This window comes from Phocoena sinus, chromosome 7, assembly GCF_008692025.1.
Source record: "Phocoena sinus isolate mPhoSin1 chromosome 7, mPhoSin1.pri, whole genome shotgun sequence".
NCBI classification, from domain to species: Eukaryota; Metazoa; Chordata; class Mammalia; order Artiodactyla; family Phocoenidae; genus Phocoena; species Phocoena sinus.
Window position 1 is genome coordinate 61,611,216 of NC_045769.1, and position 24,019 is coordinate 61,635,234.

At 36.3% G+C, this 24,019-nt stretch overlaps 1 protein-coding gene across 4 annotated transcripts in view; it reads left to right on the forward strand.

Annotated features, from left to right (window-relative positions):
* Positions 1–24,019, forward strand: part of SLC25A12 (solute carrier family 25 member 12) — a 113,431-nt gene that overhangs the window by 51,529 nt on the left and 37,883 nt on the right. For 2 of the 4 annotated variants that reach the window (XM_032638014.1, XM_032638012.1), the window contains exons 5-9: positions 7,965–8,104; positions 18,255–18,401; positions 20,562–20,700; positions 21,359–21,452; positions 23,027–23,111. In XM_032638014.1, the coding sequence (XP_032493905.1) occupies positions 7,965–8,104; positions 18,255–18,401; positions 20,562–20,700; positions 21,359–21,452; positions 23,027–23,111 (605 nt within the window). Of the gene's footprint in view, positions 1–2,026; positions 4,580–7,964; positions 8,105–18,254; positions 18,402–20,561; positions 20,701–21,358; positions 21,453–23,026; positions 23,112–24,019 lie in introns of those variants that run through there. The other 2 variants (XM_032638015.1, XM_032638013.1) reach the window with 2 other exon arrangements.

Sequence of the window (24,019 nt, forward strand, 5' to 3'; positions counted from 1 at the left end):
GATTGCTGCTTATTTTAAGAGCTAGTCAAAAAATGAAGTATTAATTTCCTAAAAGGATATACATAGATAAAATTAAAATGGCTTTATTTTCTTTTAAGCATTAGACTATTGCAAAAAATTAAGGAATTTAGGAATGTTGTTACATCAACTCATTGACTCTCTGACACTTTCACATTCCTAAAGTAGGTGGTGTAAAATTATCTTGTTCTGGGCCAGCCTGGGCAACATTTTTTATGAAACAGACTGAACAACGTGGAGTAATCATCTCATACCTTCAGGAATTTTTGGGTAGAGAGTTCAGAGCTTCTCTGGAGCATCTTTGGAAAATTGCTGCTATGTCATTTTAACACCTAAGAATGGAACTGAAGGAGGGACTTAAGGCAAGAATAGTTAGCATTCTCTGAACCCCCATTTTAGATTTTTGGTTTTAGGCAAAAAGGCTAGAATATTAAAGTTGCCATTTGAATTGGATGTAGAAATCAATTTAAATCCTTTGGTAGGCACATAATCTAGCACATTGTGGATGTCTCAAAGCATACAAGCTAGGATTTCTATCTATAGACATGTATTAGTTTTTTGAAGAGGCTTACTTGCAGAAATTAGTATGTGTTTAGTAAGAGTATCAGCTAATTTTTTCCTGCAAGAGGCTTTTCAATAAAAATAATGTAGTGTTATCAAGGACCTAGAGCACTCCTCCCTTTTTTTTTTAATACTTGGATTTTTTTTATTGTGGTAAAACAACACCTAACATAAACCTTAGCATCTTAACCATTTGTAAGCGTACAGTTCAGTAGTGTTAAGTATATTCACACTGTAATGAAACAGGTCTCCAGAACTTTTTCATCTTGTAAACCTCAACTTGAACCCCTTTAGTGGTGTGAATTGGAATCAATATGTGGTAGGGAAACTCTTGAAAATCAGGCTTCCCCTGAGCCACAGCACTAAATATTTATTCACTGTAGTGTTGGTTATAAAACAAATATCCTCTAGTTAAACCCAGAGGAAGATGTATCGCTGCTATGGTGAGAATGGTGAGAAAATACAGGTATTTGAAAGGACCAGTGCGCCTTTGCTGTCATCTTAGTGGGCACATGTTCTAGCTTGGCATTGATTGTTTCCTTCTTTCTGCCCACTGACCCAGTTGTCTTCTGTTATCAGAAGATTTTCCCAAATAAATACCTATGCAGAGCTCTTTAGGTGTCTGTGTTTATCTTGGCATTCTCTCTGCTTTGGAGCAAGCTCTGGCCATTCTGCCTCCTAAAGAATGTTGATTTTCCTCAGAAACACCCAGATTTTATAGTTTAAAGCATAAAGCCTTTATCATCTCATCATTCAGCATTAACCCTGTACTGCTGAGAATGCTGCATTTTCTATAAGTATCACACATGCTCATATACCTTATTTCCAAATGTGATGCACAGATGCTTGAGAAATAACTTGATATAAATATCTGCCTTAGTGACAGTATACCCGTGCTTCTGTCATGTGTCCATTTCTTAAGAATTAGATTTCCCAAAACCAAATTCTATTTTTTTTGGTCCCCTTTACCTTGGTATCATGATTCTTTGTGTCTCCTCCATTTGATTGCTTTTTCCAATTTCTATTTTAAAAATAAGTCACTCAAGTCAGTTTATTCAACAGACTAACAATAGAGACTCATGCCATTGTTGATTAGCAGATTAAAATGTGTAGGAAGTAGCTGAATGGTTTATACACACATTATTTCATGCAAATGAAAGCTTGTAGTTATTAGACTCCAACTTTAGCGTTTTATAGATCTTTTGTTTTTCCCTCAGACTATGATTTATGAGTTAAAATTTCAAGAAAATATAATTAGGATTAAAAGCAGAACAAATCAGTTTTAGTTTTTATAGCACCTGTTCTGAACTGAAGAGCATATAAACCCTCCAGAATCCTTCATTCTGCTGCTCCATAATCTAGAGTTAGGAAGATTCTTATCTTCCTTTCGACATTGTTCCTGTGGTCCCTGGCTAACTGGATGGTTCTCTTGAGGGTGCTCACGTATTTGCTGGGGACCTTGACCATTTCCCCTCCCTGCCCTACATCCCGAATTCTGAGGATTCATTTTTAGACAAACTTTCTTAACTAAGATGAAAAAAATCATAATGAAGGAGAAAAATTTTAATTTTATATTCTTAAGAAAAGAAGAAAAGCATTGAAACTGTTACAGATGCCATTTAACAAAATTTCTAAGGCCCACTCATTTCAGGCTGTATTCGAGACTACAGAATTTCAACATAAGGAAATAATTAACTTGGAGTTTGTTTTAATAGGATTTTGGATCTATGATAAAGGTCAGTTTTCATGTTTGTACTCACTTAATAAAATGAATTGTGCTTATGTATTTATAGACGTATGTTTAGGTAAAAGGAAAATTTAGATCCATTCTAACTAAATCCTTTTCACCAGATGGCCTTATGTTTTCTAGTTTGGAGCTTATTTAAAGTATAGATTTTTCTTGTGCACGTCAGGAGAGAAAGGCGGGAGAGAATATTGGATGCAAGGTGTAATGGAGTGGGGAAAGACTATTACGCCGTCAGTATATCTCATGGACTATGACGATGATGTTATCTGTGTACTTGTGTATATTCTCATCTATGCTTTTTTTTTAGATATGCTTTTTATACACATCAAATTGTGTACTTAAATTGTGTGTATCTTTGCAAATATTTATATATATCAGTATTGAACAACATTTACTTGAATGCTGGACAAGTTTTTTTTTTTTTAATTAGAGATACCTCTGCTCTGGGCGAGAGGACTTACATTGAGACCTTGGTCATCCATTTTAGAATGTACAAGCTCAAGAGAGGGTTTTGGAGTTTTTAAAAGAGTGAATAAAATCATCAGTTGTTTCTTCTTTGGTGTTCTTTTAGTAAAACTTCTAATGCATGCTGTGGATGATTACTTAATGGCTTGTATATCTGTTTCTGCCTGGTGGCATGAGCCTTATAGGGGCCATTGCATGACTGGTGTGTGCTAGATATTGTGTAAACTTGCCTTGGTCTCACTGTTGTCCACTAGTGTACTGGATATTCTACTCAATAGAATTAGATTGACATACCCTAAATAACCAGCTATTCTACATTGTGTTGTCAATAGTTGCCATGCATTTGTCCCAAGTTAAAAAAAACCCAAAAACCCTATTGCTTTAACAAGGATGTAATCATTCTAAAAAAAAACCCCCAACAACACTCTTACCTATTAACTAATAATTGTTATATATTCTAAATTTTCTATTAAAAATCTCATCAACATTGTGTTCCAAAGTGTTTGCCTGGGAATGGGAACTCTCTGAAGAAAACTTTTCCAGGGGCACATCTTTACCCCGACTGTAGAACCCTCAAAAAGTAGGGATTCCTTTCAATTTTGTACCATGTTTGACCATCATTATGTATAACAAATAAAAATGTGTTCCATTTGTGCCTCTAAAACAGACTCTTTTTCCCTAAAGGGAATAATAATCTGATTGGGCTGTTTTAGGCATGACCACTGCTATTGTTAAAAAGAGTTAGGAGATGGAAGTCTAGATATGAAAAATGTCATATCCTCTCTCGGTGGAAACAAAGCTATAGACATGGTATAATATGAAATTCTAATGGTAATAAATGCCTAGTTTAACTTGGTAAGAATGAGAGCTTCACTTGGGTGTTCAAATTAAATCAGGAAGACTTTTTGAGACTCCTTTCAGGTATCGCAGAGAAGGTCACGTTAATATTCAAGGCTATAGAGTAGCTTAGAATTTGAGGTAAAAAGAGAACATGGTTTTACTTGTTTTTATGCCATTTGGTGATAGATTGTTGAAGCATCTAACTTCTATAGTAATAGATACTCTTTAAATGTAAACTCATTTTTCCTGAGAAGTGGACCTTTACATATATTTGGCAGCAGGACTACTCTGTTGACTGATTGTACAGTAGTCCCTTTTGGAGGTAGGTAAAGGGTTAATAGAAATACTTTTCCCTCAGTAAAACAGAGGAGGTCACCCCGGAAACTAATGAGCCACCTGGAAATAGAACCTAGAAGTCTGGCCTGACATGCTGGGTTGGCTGGGACTTCTACAAGCTCCTGTTGTTGATCTTTTTGTTGTTGTTTTCCTTTTTTTTCTTTTTTAGTTTCTTAGTCGTTCCTCTTCTTTCCCCCCAAGTTTTCCCTCACTGAGAAACTCTTTACTTCTGCAAGTCTTGCCATTGTTTTTGTTCAGTTATACACAAGGATATTCATTGTTCCTGGTGGGAGTCCTTCTAAAAACCCCTCTGACTTCACTTTAAGAACTGTGCAGGTGAAACTCAGCTATTGAGGACTTTTTTTCCCCTGACAATAAAAATGTTTGATCTCAAGCCTATAAGTTGGAAGGAGTGGCTCCTGCTGGGCTGGAATCCTTGGAATCAGTATGTCTTTGGGCTGATGGTAGGTGGGCTGTGTCACAGGGCTGATGGCTTGTATACCTACAGGAGGAGTTCTCTGGCCACACCGTTGGTACAGCAGCTCCTTCCAGGCTCATTCATGGAACAGGCATGGCGGCAGTCTTGGAGAAGAGTGCCAGCCCCGGTCAGAGGTAATTTTGTACTGCAGAAAGGTGAACAAGACCAGTAGGAAGCTCCCATAAGGACCAGGGGAGGGATGAGGGTGGATGAGATGGGGAGACACAGTGTGGGCTGCTGGGGAAATTAAAACTTCTGTTAAGACATATTTACATAATATATATGCTTCGATGTATTTCATCTAGTGCAATCATCATAAGTGACTGATACAGCTAAACTGACTAATGTTATATGTCTGTGAACATTTTTACTTAATCACAGTTGTCACCATTACCTGCCCTCCTGACAACTCATTGTGCTCCTCTCCTTTAAGCAAATAGAACATAATGACAGGCTACTTTTGTATCTGGCCCCAATTCCCTTTTCAGAGGAATTATAAACCATCTCTTTCATGAGCCCATGCTCTGCAGGAAGTGAAAAAGTGGTCTTTTGTTTTCTATATGTCAGAAAACAAATGGATTCCTATTTCCCCTTAGCAGTGCCAACCTAGTATAAAACACTCGATCATGATCTTGTTGCCAATAAGATGTGACTATCATATCCCTTTCATCCAAGCCAGAACTGTGGCCACTGAAATAGTACTCCTTGGAGAGCTAAAGACCCTTGTTTGCCACTGGAAAGACGGGATTCTCTCTGGGGGGAAACTTGCTATGTAGTTTCAGTTAGATATATTGGGTATATTTGAGATTATTGGTGCTCCCTTTCATGTCGCACAGAACCTGATAAAACTGGGTAAGATAAGATGATCATCAGCTCTTTGGGCTATTGCCTCACACAAGTATAAGCTCTCCAGTTCTGGAGCTTTTGTATAACTTTTTTTTTTTTTAAATAAGCATATCCTGGTAAAAGTAAAGTGGTAATTATGAATTTGACTTCAAAACAATAGTTGTACTAATTATTTCTGTAAGCTTCCTGATTTAGCCTTAGGCAGTTGGTAGTGGAAATAATAACAGAAGGGAAGTGGAATATTGAGAGGTGCCAAAGTAGGTTTGAAATTTTGTAGCCTGTGACATGGCTAAAATAATTAAAAGTGTCTGGGGGTAGTTAATAAACAACAGCACATAATAATGGTCATAATAAAACCATATACAAAGCTGTCAACTGACCACTTTGGGTGAAGGGAGAAATGTTTAAACAAATATTCATGGAAAATGACACTTTTATATTTGGGGAAATTATTATGAGTAATTTAAGCCATCATTTTAATTGTTTCAAAGGTATTGTAAGATTTTATTTAAAGGTTGCTAAGTAGTTTACAAAATAGGATTTTAGTTAAAAGTTTTTATTTTAGAGCTATTTTTCTGAATGTAAATTATACATTGTAATTTTGGTTTATAAATATCCTTTTTGTGATAATAGAAGACAATTTTCATGGTTCATTAAATTTTCATAAGTTTGAAAGCTTTTGAATCTTTGGCTTTATTTGATATAGTTTCGCACTTGAGATTCTGATATTTTCCAGTCATACAAAGGGAATTCAGTTTTATTCCACTGTTATATAAAACTTATTTAGGTAGCAATACGTATATTTCCTATCAAATAGTTGAGTTTTGGGAGTTGTGACCTTTAAAATAAAGGTTATAAAATAACTCATTCCCTTTAATAATATATCTTAATGTTACTTAAATATATGTAGTAATTTAAGTTATCCTAATATGCTTTCCATTAATTTCTTCATATTCCCTTAGTTTAACACTTAAAATAAGAAATCAAATTAATTAATTTGGAAAGAGAAGCAACTAATTAATTGAATTAGGAGGATCCTAAAAAAATCTTTGCTAAACGGCCATAATACTTTTAACTCTAAATAGTTTTTTGCCATCCTTATTATTTTAATTATTTTGTAAACTTTAACATATCTTATGACTTGTTGAAGTTTCATATAGATTCAAGGGTAATCCTTTGTGTTGGTTAGGATCCCATGACTTGCTGTATTGCATTAATTCTTTGCTTTCAGAAACAAAAACTCATATATTTAATTTGTGTTTATGGAAGATGAAAATAATTGACATGATTTGAAAACTCTGAAATACTGTTGCTATTTAGGCCAGAAATAAATGCTACATTCCATTTGAAAGAAAAGATGAGAATCCCATCTCCCCAGTGACATCCAATGCCGCCTTCCAACTGACTAATCACTGTGATCTATTCAGAGCTGTCATGTTGAGTCCAGACTGGTAGGATTTCCAGTTCAGGATTCTTACACTCCCTACTGCTCCCCCAGCATAGCAATGCTTTTATCAAAAAAAAAAAAAAAAGTATATTAAAACTAAAGGGAATCCATTAAACCATTTACAATATGAGATTTATATCTTACTCAAAGAATTTGCAGAAATTAGATAAAATAGCATAGTTGGAGATTATAAAACATTAAGCTTGTATTTACTAATTCTTTAGTATAATTGATAGCTATAGATAGTAAAATCCTTTCACTAATATAATTGGCTTAAATTTGAAAATAATTTTGTTAAGACATCAGTAAAACGGGCTTCCTGCTTTTTAACTTTGTTAACGATTTTTTTTTTTTTTGGCATGAGCTTCTAAATTAGTCTATCCAGTCTATGCTTGTTAAAGTACCAGTCATTTGTGAATTGACTTTCATAGTAAGTGTAGAACGGTGTAAGAAAGTGAATGACTTTGTTAGTGCATGAAGACAAGCTGTCAGAGCGTTTTGGTTGTATATTACACAGTGTGACTGGTTCCTATCTAAAAGTTAGTATACTGTGTTTAGTCCTTCTTAAAAGTGAATCACTAATTTCACTTATCTTAAAATATTTTAATAGCTGAGACTAATAATCATGGTTTTTATGGGGATCTTGTAGCTTTGTGTCAAGACCATATTTTTGACAATATCAGAAGCTTTTAATAAGGTGCTTGCTGCTGAGCTAATGATATGCTTTTGATAGTATTTCTTATACCTATCTTCAATAGACATATTCAGGCTAGTGTGAATGTAATAATCAAGCCTCAATCAAGCCATACTTAGTATGACAAATATTGCATTATACTGTAATTTAGGTATTCATGCTTCTGATAAAGGACTTAATTCGACTCCTTGAGTACCCGGGAAAACACTATTGATTTTACTGGAATGCAAAGTAGCAGCCATTTATAATGCAAGATATAAATCACTTTCTAATTAAAATTAAATCAAGAGAAATTAAGAATCTCATGGCCTTATATGTAATGGTACACAATCTTAACTGTAAAATTATATTTTGTATCAATTGTGCTCCTGTGCATGGGTTTCTGAGCACAAAAAATTTTGCAGCTAATGTTAGTAGAAACAGATAATATTGACTTTTAAAATTTCTCTTAATTTCTTTCTGTAGGAACATTGCAGTGGACTAAACTACTTATTCCAGATATAATTTATTTATTTTTGTTTTCCCTTTCAAGAAAATGTCAAAGAAATTTTTGGGCAGACTACTATTCATCACCATATCCCTTTTAACTGGGACTGTGAATTTATCCGGCTGCATTTTGGGCATAATCGGAAGAAGCATCTTAACTACACAGAATTCACACAGTTTCTTCAGGTGAGCTTAGTTTTTCATAACCAGCGTAAATATATACCACTCCTCCTCCATCTCCTTCCCTTTTAGCTTTATTAGGTTTATTACAAAAAATAGCAATCCTCTGTGGCATTTCACCCCCATTTTTCATTTCTCACTCCTACAGGCAACTTATTTAAATTCTCGTAATTGTTTCTTTCAGTGTTTACTTTCGTAGCTTTAAATAATAAACATGTGCTGGCACTTCTACTTTTTAATTTTTCACTTTTAGGTATTTTTTATTTAATTTGAACTATGGAAGATTAGGAGCTAGCTTTTTCACCTTTCCCTCTCTATCACAGACTTGGACATTTTCTGTCCCCTCCCTCCATATAATTATGTCATGATTCTGCTTAGATCGGTAATCATATTTGAATCACCACAATTTTGTAAACACTGTGCATGACTAAAATGATTTTCTTAGCGATTCTAATTTTTATTATTTCATTTTCTGTATATTAATGCCAATTCATTCTCAGACTTGGCCTCAGTTACTACAATCTCATTTTAATATGTTTAAAACAGAGTAGGTGTTTGGTCAATTTCATCCTCTTGGAGCAATCCAGGAGCTTGCTTTCTTTTTAAAAAAATTTGAGGTAAAGTTCAATTAACATAAAATTAGCCATGTGAAAGTGCACAATTTAGTACATTCACCGTGTGTGCAACCACCAGCTCTACTTCTGAAACCTTTTCATTACCCCAGACGAAAACCCTGTACCAGTTAAACATTCACACCCCATTCTTTTTTTTTTTTTTTTTTTGCCGTATGTGGGCCTCTCACTGTTGTGGCCTCCACGGAGCACAGGCTCCAGACGCGCAGGCTCAGCGGACATGGCTCATGGGCCCAGCTGCTCCGCGGCATGTGGGATCTTCCTGGACCGGGGCACGAACCCACATCCCCTGCATCGGCAGGCAGACGCTCAACCACTGTGCCACCAGGGAAGCCCTAACACCCCATTCTTGCCTTTCCTTAGCTCCAGTTTACTTTCTGTCTATGGATTTACCTATTCTGGATATTTCATATCAGTGGAATTATACAATATGAATTTTTGTGTCTGGCTTTTTCTTAGCATAGTGTTTTCAAGGATTATCTGTGTGTGGCATATATTAGTCCTTCATTCCTTTTTATGGCTGAATAATATTCCATTGTATGGATATATCATATTTTGTCTGTCCATTCATTAGTTAATGGACACTTGGGTGGTTCTTGCCTTTTGGCTGTTATGAATAGTGCTGCTATGAACATTGGTATACATGTATGCTTTTGAATACCTGTTTTCAAATCTTTTGAGTATATCCCTAAGGTGTGAGATTACTGGGTCATAACTTTTTAACTTTTTGAGGAACTGCCAGACTGTTTTCCACAGCCCCTACACCATTTTCCTGGAACTGTCTGATACTGGACTTTGTACTTACTACATAGCTGTCAGCTTGTGATCTCCCTTCACCTTCATCCTGGGGACTCCATCTGCTTTTCTGTTATGTTGAACCTCCCATTTGCTGGATTTCATCTCTTCCTTTATTATGGTTTGCTTCCTCTTTTTTTAAAAAATATTTATTTGATCTATTTATTCGGCTGTGTCAGGTCTTCGTTGCGGCACATGGGATTTTTCATTGCGGCGCTCATTGTGGTGTGCAGGCTTCTCTTTAGTTGTGGAATGTGGGTTTTCTTGCTCTAGTTGTGGCGCGCGGGGTCCAGAGTGCATGGGCTCTGTAGTCTGCGGCACACGGGCTCTCTGGCTGAGGCGCGCGTGCTCACTAGTCGCGGTGCGCGGGCTTAGTTGCCCCGTGGCATGTGGGATCTTAGTTCCCCGACCAGGGATTGAACCCACATCACCTGCATTGGAAGGCGGATTCTTTGCCACTGGACCACGAGGGAAATCCCTGCTCCCTCTTTTTGGTAGAATACTTAATTCAGGGGCTTCCTAAGGAAAGTAAAATAATTTTTTTGTGAGACTTGATATATGAAAACCTCTGCTCTATCATTACCTTTAGTTTAGCTGGGTATAGAATTTTAGTAATTTATTTTCCTCCTAATTTGAAAATATATCTCTTTTGTTTTCTAGCTTCCAGTGTTGCCACTGAGCAGTCCAGTACCATTCTAATCTTTATTCTGTTTTGAAACTTTTTTTTTCCCCATTCTGGAGAGTTTTAAGATTTTTTTCTTTTCAGCATTTTGAAATTTCATGATGATATTCCTTGATGTGAGTTTATTTTTATTCATTGTGCTGAGCATTCAGGGGCTCTTTTAATTTGAAAGCTTATGTACTTCAATTCTTGAAAATATTCTTTCTACTTTTCTTCTATTTTTTTTCTGTCTAGAACTAGTAAATATAATAAATGTATGATCCTTTAGTTTTCTTTTCTCTCCTGTTTTCCTTCTGAACCTTCTATTGTTTCTTTTGTTGTATCTCTAATTTTCAAGAGTTCTTTTTGGTTTTCTAAATATTTCTTTTAAAAATAGCATACTGTTCTTTCATGGATGTAGTATTTTCTCTCACTTCTCCAAACATATAAGAGGCAGGGTTTTTTGGTTTTTTGTTTCTTTTTTAAATTTTCTTCTCCCTGTGAAGTGTCTGTTTCTGTCAAGTTACTTTCCTTCTTTTTGTTTGGGTCTCTCTTTTTCATGTTAGTAGCTCTTCTCCTATGTCTGATGGTTCTTGGTCCTCTGCTCATATTAAAATTAAGATTGAGGCTTATTGGGAGCTTTGGGTTCATGGCAGGATTTATTAACTGGACCTTACTGTAAAGTTCTCTGGCTGGGCTCTTTTTCCAGGGACTCTCTAATGCCTGTATGTTCAGGTCTTTTACTTTGGATTGGGGAATCAGAATAATGATTTAGCCACCCATCTGGAGTATTAGATCTGGCTTTTTTTTTTTTTTTTTGCGGTACGTGGGCCTCTTACTGTTGTGGCCTCTCCCATTGCAGAGCACAGGCTCCGGACGCGCAAGCTCAGGGGCTATGGCTCATGGGCCCAGCCGCTACGCGGCATGTGGGATCTTCCCGGACCGGGGCACGAACCCGTGTCCCCCGCATTGGCAGGTGGACTCTCAACCACTGCGCCACCAGAGAAGCCCTAGATCTGGCTTTTGATATTCTGGTTGCTGAGTAAGACAAAAGGGTTAGCCGTCTGCAACATTCAGTATGGAGATGGACTTTCATTTAATTACCTGTTTTCATCTGTGCCTGGTCTCCCTTAGTCCGGAGATCCTCTGTTAGACTCACCTAGTTGTCCTCCAGGGTTGGGAAAGGGCTAGTGGCCTGGCTGTGGTGGAGTATAGCAGGTAACTAATTGCTGTATAAACAGGCTTCCATCTAAGCCTCCTGTTCTCAGCTCCACCTTCACCATTACTTCTGGGGGTACTAGTATAGCCAATTCACAAGTCTTTGGCAAATTCTGTCATGTACATTGGATTGCTTTTTTGCTTTCCTCACTTCTGGTTTTCTTGGGCCTGCTAAGCCAGTTGTCATTTGCTCTTTTGCCCTCTAATCTTTTTTTTGTAAATTTATTTATTTATGGCCAATTTGGGTCTTTGCTGCTGCACTTGGGCTTTCTCTACTTGTGGTGAGCAGGGGCTACTCTTCGTTGTGGTGTGTTGGCTTCTTGCGGCGGTTTCTCTTGTTGCAGAGAATGGGCACTAGGTGTGCGGGCTTCAGTAGTTGTGGCACACGGGCCCAGTAGCTGTGGCTTGCGGGCTCTAGAGCGCAGGCTCAGTAGTTGTGGCGCACAGGCTTAGTTGCTCTGCGGCATGTGGGATCTTCCAGACCAGGGCTCGAACCCATGTCCCCTGCATTGGCAGGTGGATTCTTAACCACTATGCCACCAGGGAAGTCCCTCTAATCTTAAAAATGTAGTTGCTGTCTTCTTTTCTGTTCTCTTTGTCCTTGAGTTTCTGTATTGTTTTGTTTTTCATTCTTTAGTGTGATTTTTAGTGAAGAGTAGAGATTTGAAAGACAGCAGAGCTAAATGTACTAGTTCAGTCTCATCCAAAGCCACAGTATTTCTGAACCCCTGCTATTTTCATCTCATAGTTAGATGAAATGCATTTCTAAAAACACAAGATCTTTAGCTTTAACATAACTTCCTGTATTTACCCTTTCCCTCAGTTCCCCTTTCCCACCCTTTCAATCTAGAAGCAGATTTACTTTATTTTATCTTTTATTTATTAGAGTATTTTTATCTCTTTAGAATATCTTTATTTATCTTTTATAGGTCCAGAGTATTGTTTTTTTCATTAGCGTGATCACAGTATCTCTTCTACCCTGATGTTTTGATTATACTACATAAATGGAGAGCTTTATATGCAGAACGTTTTTCCTTTGGTTGCTTCTTTTTGAAGTCCTTAATTTTAATTTTTTATTTTGAAAGACTTCAAATATATTTAAAAATAGAATAGTATAATGAACCCCCATGTACCCATCAACTAGCTTTAACAATTATTAAATGTTGGCCAGTCTTTTTTTTATCTATACTCTCCACTCTGTTCCCTACTGGAGCATTTGGAAGCCAATCCCATACACTCTATAGTTTCATATGTGATACTTCAAATATATATCTTTAAAAGATACAGGGGAGTCCTTCAGCTGTTGACCTAATAGAAAATAGAAAATCTGTTCTTCCAGCATAACTCTTGCATTACTCTTGCAGTGAGGATTCTGCTTTTCTTCAGAATTAATGTCATTAATAAGGCTTAATCATGCCCATGGTTACCACTGGATATTTCTGAGAGTCTAAGACATGCATGGAAAAGACAAAGACATAACAAAGGCATAAATAGGGAGGAAAAAGAAGAGTGAGGAAGGGAAAGCCTATGTAAGATAGAGTGGAGCTGTGTGTGCTTCTGATGCTGCTTAGGAATAGCCTTTTCTTGGAGAGCACTTTCAACCATATTTTAAGGTTGAAATAAAGATAAAAAATTCCTGCTTCATTTGAAGGGTGATGTGGTTGGAGCTGAGGTGATAGAAAGTTGGAGTATGTTAGGGAGAATGACTAAAGTAGAAGAGGAGAAAATTTACAAATTGGAGATTGAACAACATGCTCCTAAGTAATCAATGGTTCTTAGAAGGAATCAAAAGGAAAATGAAAAAATATCTTGAGACAAATGAAAATGGAAACACAGCATGCCAAAACTTAAAGGATGTAGCAAAAGCAGTTCTAAGAAGGAAGGTTATAGTGATAAACACCTACATTAAGAAAAAAGAAAAATCTCAAACAATCTACCTTTATACCTCAAGGAACTTGAAAGAGAATAAACGAATAAGCCCAGAGTCAGTAGAAGGAAATAACAAAGATCAAAGGAGAAATAAGTGAAATAGAGACTAGAAAGACAGTAGAAAAGATCAATGAAACCAAGAATGGGTTTTTTGAAAAAATAAACAAAACTGACATTTAGCTAGATTAAGAAAAAAAGAAGTCTCAAATACAATCAGAAATGAAAGAGAAGACCTTACAACTGATAAAGATCGTAAGAAACTACTATAAACAGTTATACACCAACAAATGAGAAAACCTAGAAGAAATGGATAAATTCCTAGACACATACAACCTACCAAGACTGAATCATGAAGAAATGGAAACTCTGAACAGATGAGTTACTAGCAAGGAGATTGAATCAGTAAACAAAAACCTCTCAATGAAGAAAAGTCCAGGACCAGATGGCTCCACTGATGAATATTACCAAACATTTTAAGAAGAATTAATATCAGTCCTTCTCAAACTCTTCCAAAAAATAGGAGGGTATACTTCTTCCAAATTCATTGTACAAGATCAGTATTACCCTGATACCAAAGCCAGACAAGGGCACTACAATAAAATTACAAGTCAGTATCCCTGATGAAGATAGATGCAGATATTCTCAACCAAATATTAGCAAACGAATTCAGTAGTATACTAAAAGGATCATATACAATAATCAAGTGGGACTTAATTCCTGAGCTGCAAGGATGGTTCAACATATGCTAATACACCACATTAATACACTACAATGAAGGATAAAAATCATGATCATCTCAATAGATATAGATGCAGAAAAAGCATTTAACAAAATTCAAGATCCTTTCATGATAAAAACTCTTAAATTAGGTGTAGATGGAATATACCTCAGCATAATAAAGGCTGTAGATGACAAGTCCACAGCTAACATCAAACTGAGTAGTGAAAAGCTGAAAGCCTTTTCTCTAAGATCAGGAACAAGTCAAGGATGTCCACTGTTGCCACTGTTATTCAAAAAGTAATGGAAGTCCTTAGAGCAATTAGACAAGAAAAAGAAATAAAAGGCTTCCAAGTTGGAAAGAGAAAAATTAAAATTAAGTTAATTAAATTAATAAAAATTAAAATTGTCCTTGCTTGTAGGGGACATAATATATGTAGAAAACCTTAAAGACTTTACGCTTACACAAAATACTATTAGACCTAATAAATGACTTCAGGAAAATTGTCGGATATAAAATCAGTATACAAAAATGAGTTGCGGGCTTCCCTGGTGGCGCAGTGGTTGAGAGTACACCTGCCGGTGCAGGGGACACAGGTTCATGCCCCAGTCCGGGAAGATCCCACATGCCGTGGAGCGGCTGGGCCCCTGAGCCATGGCTGCTGAGCCTGCGCCTCCGGAGCCTGTGCTCTGCAACGGGAGAGGCCACAACAGTGAGAGGCCTGCGAACCGCAAAAAAAAAAAAAATGAGTCGCGTTTCAGTACACTAACAAGAAACTATTGGAAAGAGAAATTAAGAAAACAATCTCATTTACAATAACATTAAAAAGAAGAAAACAGGAATAAATTTAAGGAAGTAAAATATCTGTAAACTGAAAACTATAAGACATTGATGAAAGAAATTGAAGAAGACATAAATAGAAAGATATTTTGTGTTCATGGATTGGAAGAGTTAATATTGTTAAAATGTCCATACTACCCAAAGTGATCTATAGATTCATTGCAATCCCTATCAAACTTCCAGAGGCGTTTTTCACAGAAATAGAAAAAACAATCCTCACATTTGTATGGAACCACAAAAGACCCCAAACAGCCAAAGTAATGTTGAGAAAGAACAAAGCTGGAGGCATCACACTTCCTGAATTCAAACTATATTGCAAAGGTATAGTATTCAAAATAGTATGACACTGTCATAAAACAGACGTAGCTCAGTGGAACAGAATAGAGAGCCCAGAAATAAACCCATGCATATATGGTCAATTAATTTTTGACAGAAGAGCCAAGAATACACAGTGGAGAAAGGGTAGTCTCTTTAATAAATGGTGTTGGGAAAACTGGACAGCCACAGGCAAAAGAATGAAACTGGACTCCTGTCTTAAACCATACACAAAAATCAACTCAAAATGGATTAAAAACTTGAACGTAAGACCTGAAACTTTAAACTCCTAGAAGAAAACAGAGAGAGTAAGCTCCTTGACTTCAATCTTGGCAATGATTTTTTGAATTTGACATCAAATTAAAAAATAAACAAAATAAACGAAAGCAAAAATAAACAGGTAGGACTACATCAAACTGAAAAGCTGCACAGCAAAGGAAACAATCAACAAAAAGAAAAGGCAAGCTATGGAATGGGAGAAAATATTTGCAAACTACATGTCTGATAAGGGGTCAATATCCAAAATATACAAGGAACTCATTCCACTCAGTAGCAAAACAAAACAAAACGCAATTAAAAAATGGGCAAGGGACCACAATAGACATTTTTCCAAAGAAGACATATAGATGGCCAACAGGTACATGAAAAGTTGCTTAGCATTGCTGATCATCTGAGAAATGCAAATCAAAACCACAATGAAATATCGCCTTGTACTTGTTAGGATGTCTGTTATTAAAAAGACCAAAGACAACAAATGCTGTCAAGGATGTGGAGGAAAGGGAACCTGTGTACACCGTTGATGGGAAAGTAAACTGGTACAGTTATTATGGAAAACAGTATGGAAGTTCCTCAGGAAGTTAAAATAGAGCTACTGTGATCCAGCAGTCCTACTTCTGAGTATATATCCAAAGGAAATAAAATCATCATCTCAAAGAGATTATCTGTACACCTGTGTTTACTTTTTTTTTTTGTACTCCTGTGTTTATTGCAGCATTATCACAGTAGCCAAGGTGTAGAAACAACCTAAGTGTCCATTGACAAAAGAATAGGTAAAGAAAATGTGGTGTGTGTATATATGTGTGTGTGTGTGTGTGTGTGTGTGTGTGTATATATATATATATATATGTATGTTATTCCACATTCATACAATGGAATATTTTTCAACTTAAAAAGGAAATTCTGTCGTTTGCAGCAACATGGATGAACTTGGAGGGCATTATGCTAAGTGAAATAAGCCAGACATAGAAAGACAAACACTCCATGGTATCACTTACATGTAGAATTAAAAAAAAGAAGTTGTACATGTAGAAACAGAGTAGAATAGTGTCTAGGGGGTGGGAGAAATAGGAAGAGGCTGGAAAAAGGGCACAAACTTTGTTATAAGATAAATAAGATCTGAAGATCTAATCTATAACATGCTGATGATAATACTGTATTGTATAATTGAAATTTGCTAAGAGAGTAGAACTTAAGTGCTCTCATCAAAAAAAAAAAGATAAATATGTGAGGTGATGGATGTGTTAATTAACTCAATGGTGGGAGTCCTTGCACAATATATACATATATCAAATCATCACATTGTACACTTTAAATGTATTATAATTTTATTTGTCAATTATACCTTAATAAGTTGAAAGTTTTAAAAAGCAGAAGGGGTTGGAAAGAAAACTTTGTCAAATCATGCTGGTTGTTTATTTTGTACTCTATCTTTCATACATTTTTACCAGTTGACTTTTAGTTTCTCTACTTTTATTGGTCTTTTCAAGACCAATAGAATATTTGAATATTTATAAATATTTCAAATTAAAATATTTACATGTGTGATGATGGATGTTAAAATGTTTAGATGTTTTCCACAATGTTGTTATTAAATTTTTTAAAAGTTAAGATTATTGAAAGATTTAGTAGGTTCGATATACTTGTCTCTAGCCTATCAACCTGCTAAGAAAAAATATTTTAAAAACTTGTTTTATTGTTAAATATCATACAAATACAGAAAACCATCTAAAACAAATGTATAACTTAATGAATTATGAGACAAACACCTGCTAAGGCAATTTTAATGTCTTTGAATTACTATTGAGATATAGAAAAATATAATTAATTAGTAAAAGGGTGAAACTTCTATCAAAAGCTATTTTAAATGTCAGAAAAGGGTAAATCAACATTGATTTGTAGGCTTTTATAAATGAATGGCAATGCAAATTGCCATTACAATATTTACAATATTAAATTACAATATTTCACGTTGTGAATAATATTTATATATTTAGATAGGAGTATTATTTCCACGGTTGCAAATAGTGTGAAAATGACATCTAATAGCACTATTATTATGTTGTGATAACAGATTTATTTGGATTATGTCATATGTCCTCAGGGAAGAAATGCTCTAAATTTTGACTTTTATATAGTCCTTAGGGTATTACTAGCACCTTTTGTTTTTGATATCACCTATTACAAAAGTCAGCTGCCCAGTAGTTTAAAAGTTCGGAGATCTTCTGTATTGTTCTACAGTTTATGAGTATCACTCAAAGCCACACAGAGTGATAGCTGAACACTATTTATGCAGTTTGTTATTCATAACTTTCACGTTAGAATTTCAAGCTTCAGTTGGTTGAATCTGAGGTTGAATTTCCTCGGATGTGGAGAGCCAGCTGTAATTCAGAAAGAACTCTTGGATGATAAGAATGCCTTCAAGCAGGAGAGTTACTAGTTATTTTAAAGGTAGAACTTAAAGCAATGAAAAGATACTCTGAAAAGTTTTCGGTGATGAAAACTTCTCAAGTAAACAAAGGTTGTTTTTCCTCCCTTTTCTTTATTGACATTCTGTGATTCAATTTTCCTGAGGAGTAGCATGTAGTATATTTTCAGGAAAACATGCTTTTTAAAAAAAAATGAAGAGTTTTGTTGTACATTCAGAGCTGTATATTGTTCATTTTTGTAGTAAATGCATGTAGGGGAAGGATGTCTATCCTTCTTTTCTAAAACATACACTCAGGATGTGCTTTAGTTAACCTAAGGCCCCATTTCTAACTTTCCTTCCAGGAACTACAATTGGAACATGCAAGACAAGCCTTTGCACTGAAAGACAAAAGCAAAAGTGGCATGATTTCTGGTCTGGATTTCAGTGACATCATGGTTACCATTCGGTCTCACATGCTTACTCCCTTTGTGGAGGAGAACTTAGTTTCAGTAAGTAAAAAGCAACCACTTCAACTTTCTGTTTCCTTAAACCTTTGAAACCATTGTCCTGGATTGCATCCCTGGGCCTATCGCACTCTCAACTATTCTAACTTTATGCTTGGTTGGTAATAGGTAAACAGGTGTGTGTAAGGGAGGAGGTGGTGGGGGTGATAGTGAATAGTCTTTCCCCAGATCATAGCTGCTTTTTTCAGCACCACCATCTTGCTCTCATGTATTTCCAAATTGTTTATTTCCATTTACAGAGTCCCCCTAAAGAAAACAGGGGAGTTTGTAGACAAGGGTGTGCAATTACTTTTTCCAGTGGGCAGTACTTCTCTCAGACACTACTGCCTTCACCTTTGGCCTCTTTCCATCCCACCAGGCTCCCAAAGCCTTGCTATAAGGATGGCTCCTTCATTTGTTGCCAGCAGGGTGCTGTTTGCTAGAGGGATCATCACTGGCCTCTACACTGTTTTAATAACCATGGCTGTGGCAGAAGGTATGGAGGAAATATGTGGGCATCAGCTTCTGTGGCTCACTCCTCTCTCTGCCCCTTCACCTGTGCATTCAGTCTGCATGGACCAGACAGTTTTTTGTTCTCTAAACTGCTAATCTCTGTAAAGCAATCATCTGGACCAATAGCAAACTGATGTCATCCACTTCCTCACAAAGAATGGTGAAACTGTCCTCACTTATCAGTTTTCTTGTTCATGTGTTGTACTTATGTATAAGTTTTTGATTGCTGCTTGTTTTAAATGGAGGGAAGCCAATGAGTGCTTTTGTTGTTTCAGCTGAAGATTATTATCCCTGATTCAGACCGGGGGTAGAAAGATCAACTTCTGTTCTTTTTCTTCAGTGAATTTGAACATGGAGCATGTCACTTTCTCCTACACATTTCACCTCCTTGACACTCATCTCCCACTCCCCTACCCTCACCTTGTACCCCAGCCAAAAAATGAAAGGAGGGAAAGAAAGAAAGGGAGAGAAGGAGGGAAGAAGGAAAGAAAATCCTAGAGAGAAGGACTCAGTGCCTTGGGGTGAGGGGACCCATTTAATCTTTTCCAGTTGGGTTAGATAGACCTGTTACAGCCTCAGTTTACCAAATGCCATCTCAATTTCTGGAGGAATGTGTTAAATAATTGGAGTCTGGCGTTTGGGTTGCTGGTATCCAAATTCAGGCTAATACAAATATCATATATATTTAGGTTAATGCATGTGTGTGAGGGATGGTGGGGGTGGGAACATATGCCCAGCATTACCTATACTGTCCTTAATGTAGACCTTTATGATTAAGGTTGTCACACTGGTATTTCTATGAGTATTTCTTTTGAGTTTTTAATAGAGAATGTTTTTAATCATCTGGGTTCCTCTGCCTCTTGGCTTAGAAATTAGGCTTTTGCAAGCTATGAAAAATATTCACTTTTGAGTTTATGTCCAAGTGTTGGACAGAGGGAGAAATTGCTTCCTCACCCTGTAGAGGTAATGAAGGCCATATTGTCCCCCATCCTTCCTCAGGCATGAGAGAGCCTCTTTAGCGCTATTCTACTAAAGACATGATTTATATCCCTAGACTTTCTCTACATCTTTTGGAGCTTTTGGTAGTTGTACCTTTTGTGATAGAGATTCAGAACCTAGCGTGGACTGTTTTATATCTTAACTATAACAATAAGCTTAAAAAGGAAAAGATTAGGAGAGTTGACATAGTGAAATAGTCTTAAAATTTAAAGTTACCACTGGTTTTTGTATATGTGTGTGGGAAAAAAAGCAAGTTTAAAAAATGCTCCTTATATTGTACATTGAGGTTTGGATTATCCAGAACTAGCAGGAGTTCCATAGTTGAAGGTCTTGAAAATCCTGTTTAAATAATCATTGGTTTTGATCTGTGATAATTGTATTTGTTGTTTTTGACCTTTTAGGTAGATGAACCATGAAGTCCAACTTCCAGATGTTGCTTTCTTCCTTAACACCTAAATTACATAGACTTCCTTGAGGGCATGAAACACACTGACAGTGTTTTAGCATGATACCTTCCTTGTATTTATGGACTGGCTGTTAATCATTTTAGTAATGAAGACTCCTTTGGATCTTCTTTGAGAAAAGTTCAGTGTCCATAAATGTATTTTTTTGGTTTTGTTTGTTTGTTTAACTTTCTGTGTTGTCATTTCCTAGGCAGCTGGAGGAAGTATCTCACACCAGGTTAGCTTCTCGTACTTCAATGCATTTAACTCCTTACTGAATAACATGGAGCTTGTTCGTAAGATATATAGCACTCTAGCTGGCACAAGGAAAGATGTTGAAGTCACAAAGGGTAAGATTTTTAAAATATACATTGATTCGAATCTCAGCATTTTCACTTTATCTAGGGAATGAGGTTGGTCTAAGTTTACTACTCTGAAGCCAGATCTAGAAAGTATGATACCATGTATGTATGCTTCACTTGGGCCATAATGGTCTCCAGAAATTCAGGTGGATTTAATGGGATGCTGAGGTCAGGAATGGAAAAGTGGCTTTGACAGTTTTGAAAAGAACCTTGGCCCAGTGCCAGCGGCTTGTTTGTATGAGGAAGGAGTTGCCACAGAAAGATGGGCAAGCCTACTCCTTTTGCTGAATTGTAGTGGGAAGTTTTAGGTGACTGGAGAAGAGCCAATTCTTTTGTCTTGTAACTCTGGAGACCAAATCAAATAAACAAGACAAGAGAGAGGATCCTAAAGAGATTGTTTTACCTCTGAAGTTAATTTATCTTTATCTGCTTTTACTGTTTCATCATCTTAACATTTTATCTTTTGCCAGCTTTCAGACTTTTGTGGTTATTTCTATATAATTGAACTTAGACATTGAAATTCAGTTTTAGCCTTTTAAAATAATACTGAAATGTTTTTAGCTTTCAGATAATAGTTGGTTAAGGTAGAATTTTGTTAAATGTTAAGAATCTTTTAAGATTTTAAAATATTTTCTTTTTCTTCCAGAGGAATTTGCCCAGAGTGCCATACGCTATGGACAAGTCACCCCACTAGAAATTGATATCCTGTACCAGCTTTCAGACTTATATAATGCTACAGGGTAACTATTCCAATAATTCTTCATGATATTTTTTAGGACAGTTATTTTAACGTGAAGCAGTGGTGTTCTTTTAAACAATAGTTTATAGTATATACATTTCAAGAAAGAGAGACAGACAGATATGAGAAACAGGGGAGGAAGGAGAGACAGATGAAGACAGACTAAAGATAGGGGGAGATGGAGGGAGGGAAAGGGAAAGAGGACAAGAGGGGAAAAAGAGAGGAGGGGAAGAAAAAAGGGAGGGAAGAAATGGAGAGAGAGGGTAAAAAGAAAGGGAGTAAGGGGTTGAAAGGGAGTAAGGTGTGAGAGAGGGAAACGGGAAAGGAAGAAAAATGATAGAGGAGGGGGAGAGGGAAGTGGCAAAAAGTAAGAGAGGGACAGAAAAATTGATTTAATCTGGACTCTAGAGGTGTTAGGAATTTTTAGTGATTTGTGGACATTTGCCTAAATTTATAAAATAAATTGAAGTACATGTTCAGGAATCTTATAATCTTTTTGATTCATTGTGAATGGGGATTTTACTAAACAGTATATACCATTTTGTGTTGGAGAGTATCATTTTCTTGAAATATGCCTGTGACATTATCATCATAGTTAAGCTCAGATGTTTTATGCCTCTGTTTTATAGATTGAGAAAACCCAAAGCACATAGAGAGTATTTAATGTGCAAAGTCTCATGCAAATCCAGATGAAAAACCCTCGTCTTTGGGCACCCAGTAGGACCTGTGTGATCTGCTAAGTGATCAGATTTTATTAGTCACCTGTAGTAGTTACTTAAGTGTAGGCATATCTGAAAAAATGGGTTTTAACCCTAGAACTGAAGACTAATAGAGGTTGAGTGTACATAGATGATTTATTACCTTCATGCTACATAATGAATTGTTGAGCTGGAGATGATACTGGATAAGCCAGCCTGTCTTTGGTGATTGACATGAACTATCAGGCCATGTCTCATCCATCTAGAATTCACATTTTTAGTAAAGGTATTATACCTCCATGATAATAAATGCTTTCAAAAAGTGCTTCTCAAAACTGGATCTGACGTGACGTACTAGCTAGTTCAGGGAATGTACTTATTTTAAAGTAAAATTTTTTTGAAACAGTAGTGCATTCGCGTAGTTCAAAACTCTTAAGAGTTTAAAAGAGCATGCCGTAAAAATGTCTCCCTTCTACCCTTCTCCCTTTTCCCCTTAAAGACAACCGGTATTTATCACTTATTTTTATCCTTCTCAAGAGACTTTGCACTTACGCATATTTAATGCATGTGTGTATGAACTGTCAATGTTTATACTTTGCTTCTGGCAAGAATTATTTCTTTAATTTTATTATCTGTCTTTGGAGTCATTAAATTTGTGTACTCCACATTATTTCTTTAGAGTCTTTTGCTTTTTGTGTGGCAAGCAGCGTCTGAAGTTTTTTTTATTTCTCTCACTAAAATGATCTGTGTGCATAGAGAAATACTACTTTTAAACCATAGTTCGTTTTACCCTCTTTTATTCTGAAGAAAGATGATCTTAGTATGAGAAGTTTGTTGGTATCTAACAGTTCTTTCTTTCCTGTGTTTTTGCCTGAAGGCGCTTGACTTTGGCAGATATTGAGAGAATAGCCCCATTGGCTGAGGCGGCCTTACCTTACAACCTGGCAGAACTTCAGAGACAGGTAGGAGGAGTCTCATAAACAGAATCACCTTCAAAAATGCCGAAGTAATATGTACATGACAGCCCCAGGCTCCTGAATCTATGAAAATTAAAAACTGCTTTACAGAAAGATTTTACTTAGCTCAAAGACTACCTTTATGGAACTTTTACGCCTACCCTCACAGAGTATTTTATGGAGCAACTAGATTTATGTTTGTGGTTTTTTCTTTTAGCTTATTAAGATGAGGAAAATAAGAGTGCAGACATACATGGGCTTGGCTTCCCTCCCCCTAGGAGTAGCAGTTTTTTCCTTTCATTTGTCTAATGACATTTAAAGATAAGTGTTAAATTCATTTTGTGTCATTAAACTGATATTTATAGGGTTTTTAAAATACAAAACATTCCTTTACTGAAATAAATCTTTCACTGAGAATGTGTCTTATAGGTTACAACAATAACACAGGAAAACTATCTGATTAATGCATCAGAAGGAAAACCTTGATTATTATTACATTTTTGATAATATTAGTTTTTTGTTTGAGTGATAAAAACAATAGCTCTGAGTCCTATAGACAGTAAAAATACTGTCTTGGTAGGAAAATAAACCCCATGATATTAACTTGAATAGTGGAATGGAGCAGTTTTTAACAAATCTGTTTTAAGCTGAAGCCCTACTTCTGGAGCATTTGGAGGAAGCCTCAGTTGCAGCAATGGTCATATAGTTTTGGGGGGGGGCGGCGGTGAGGGTTATAGGAGGGCTAGTCCTTGAAACATGAAACCCGTGTCCCTCATGATTCTTTAGGAGACTGTGATGCCCTTTGAGGCTAGGAGAGATGGAGAGGGTATGGGGAGAGGGGGGATGAAGACAGGAGACAAGAAGAGAGAGAAAAAAGCTACATGGGCATGCCATGGAAAGAGACCAAGTCTGCT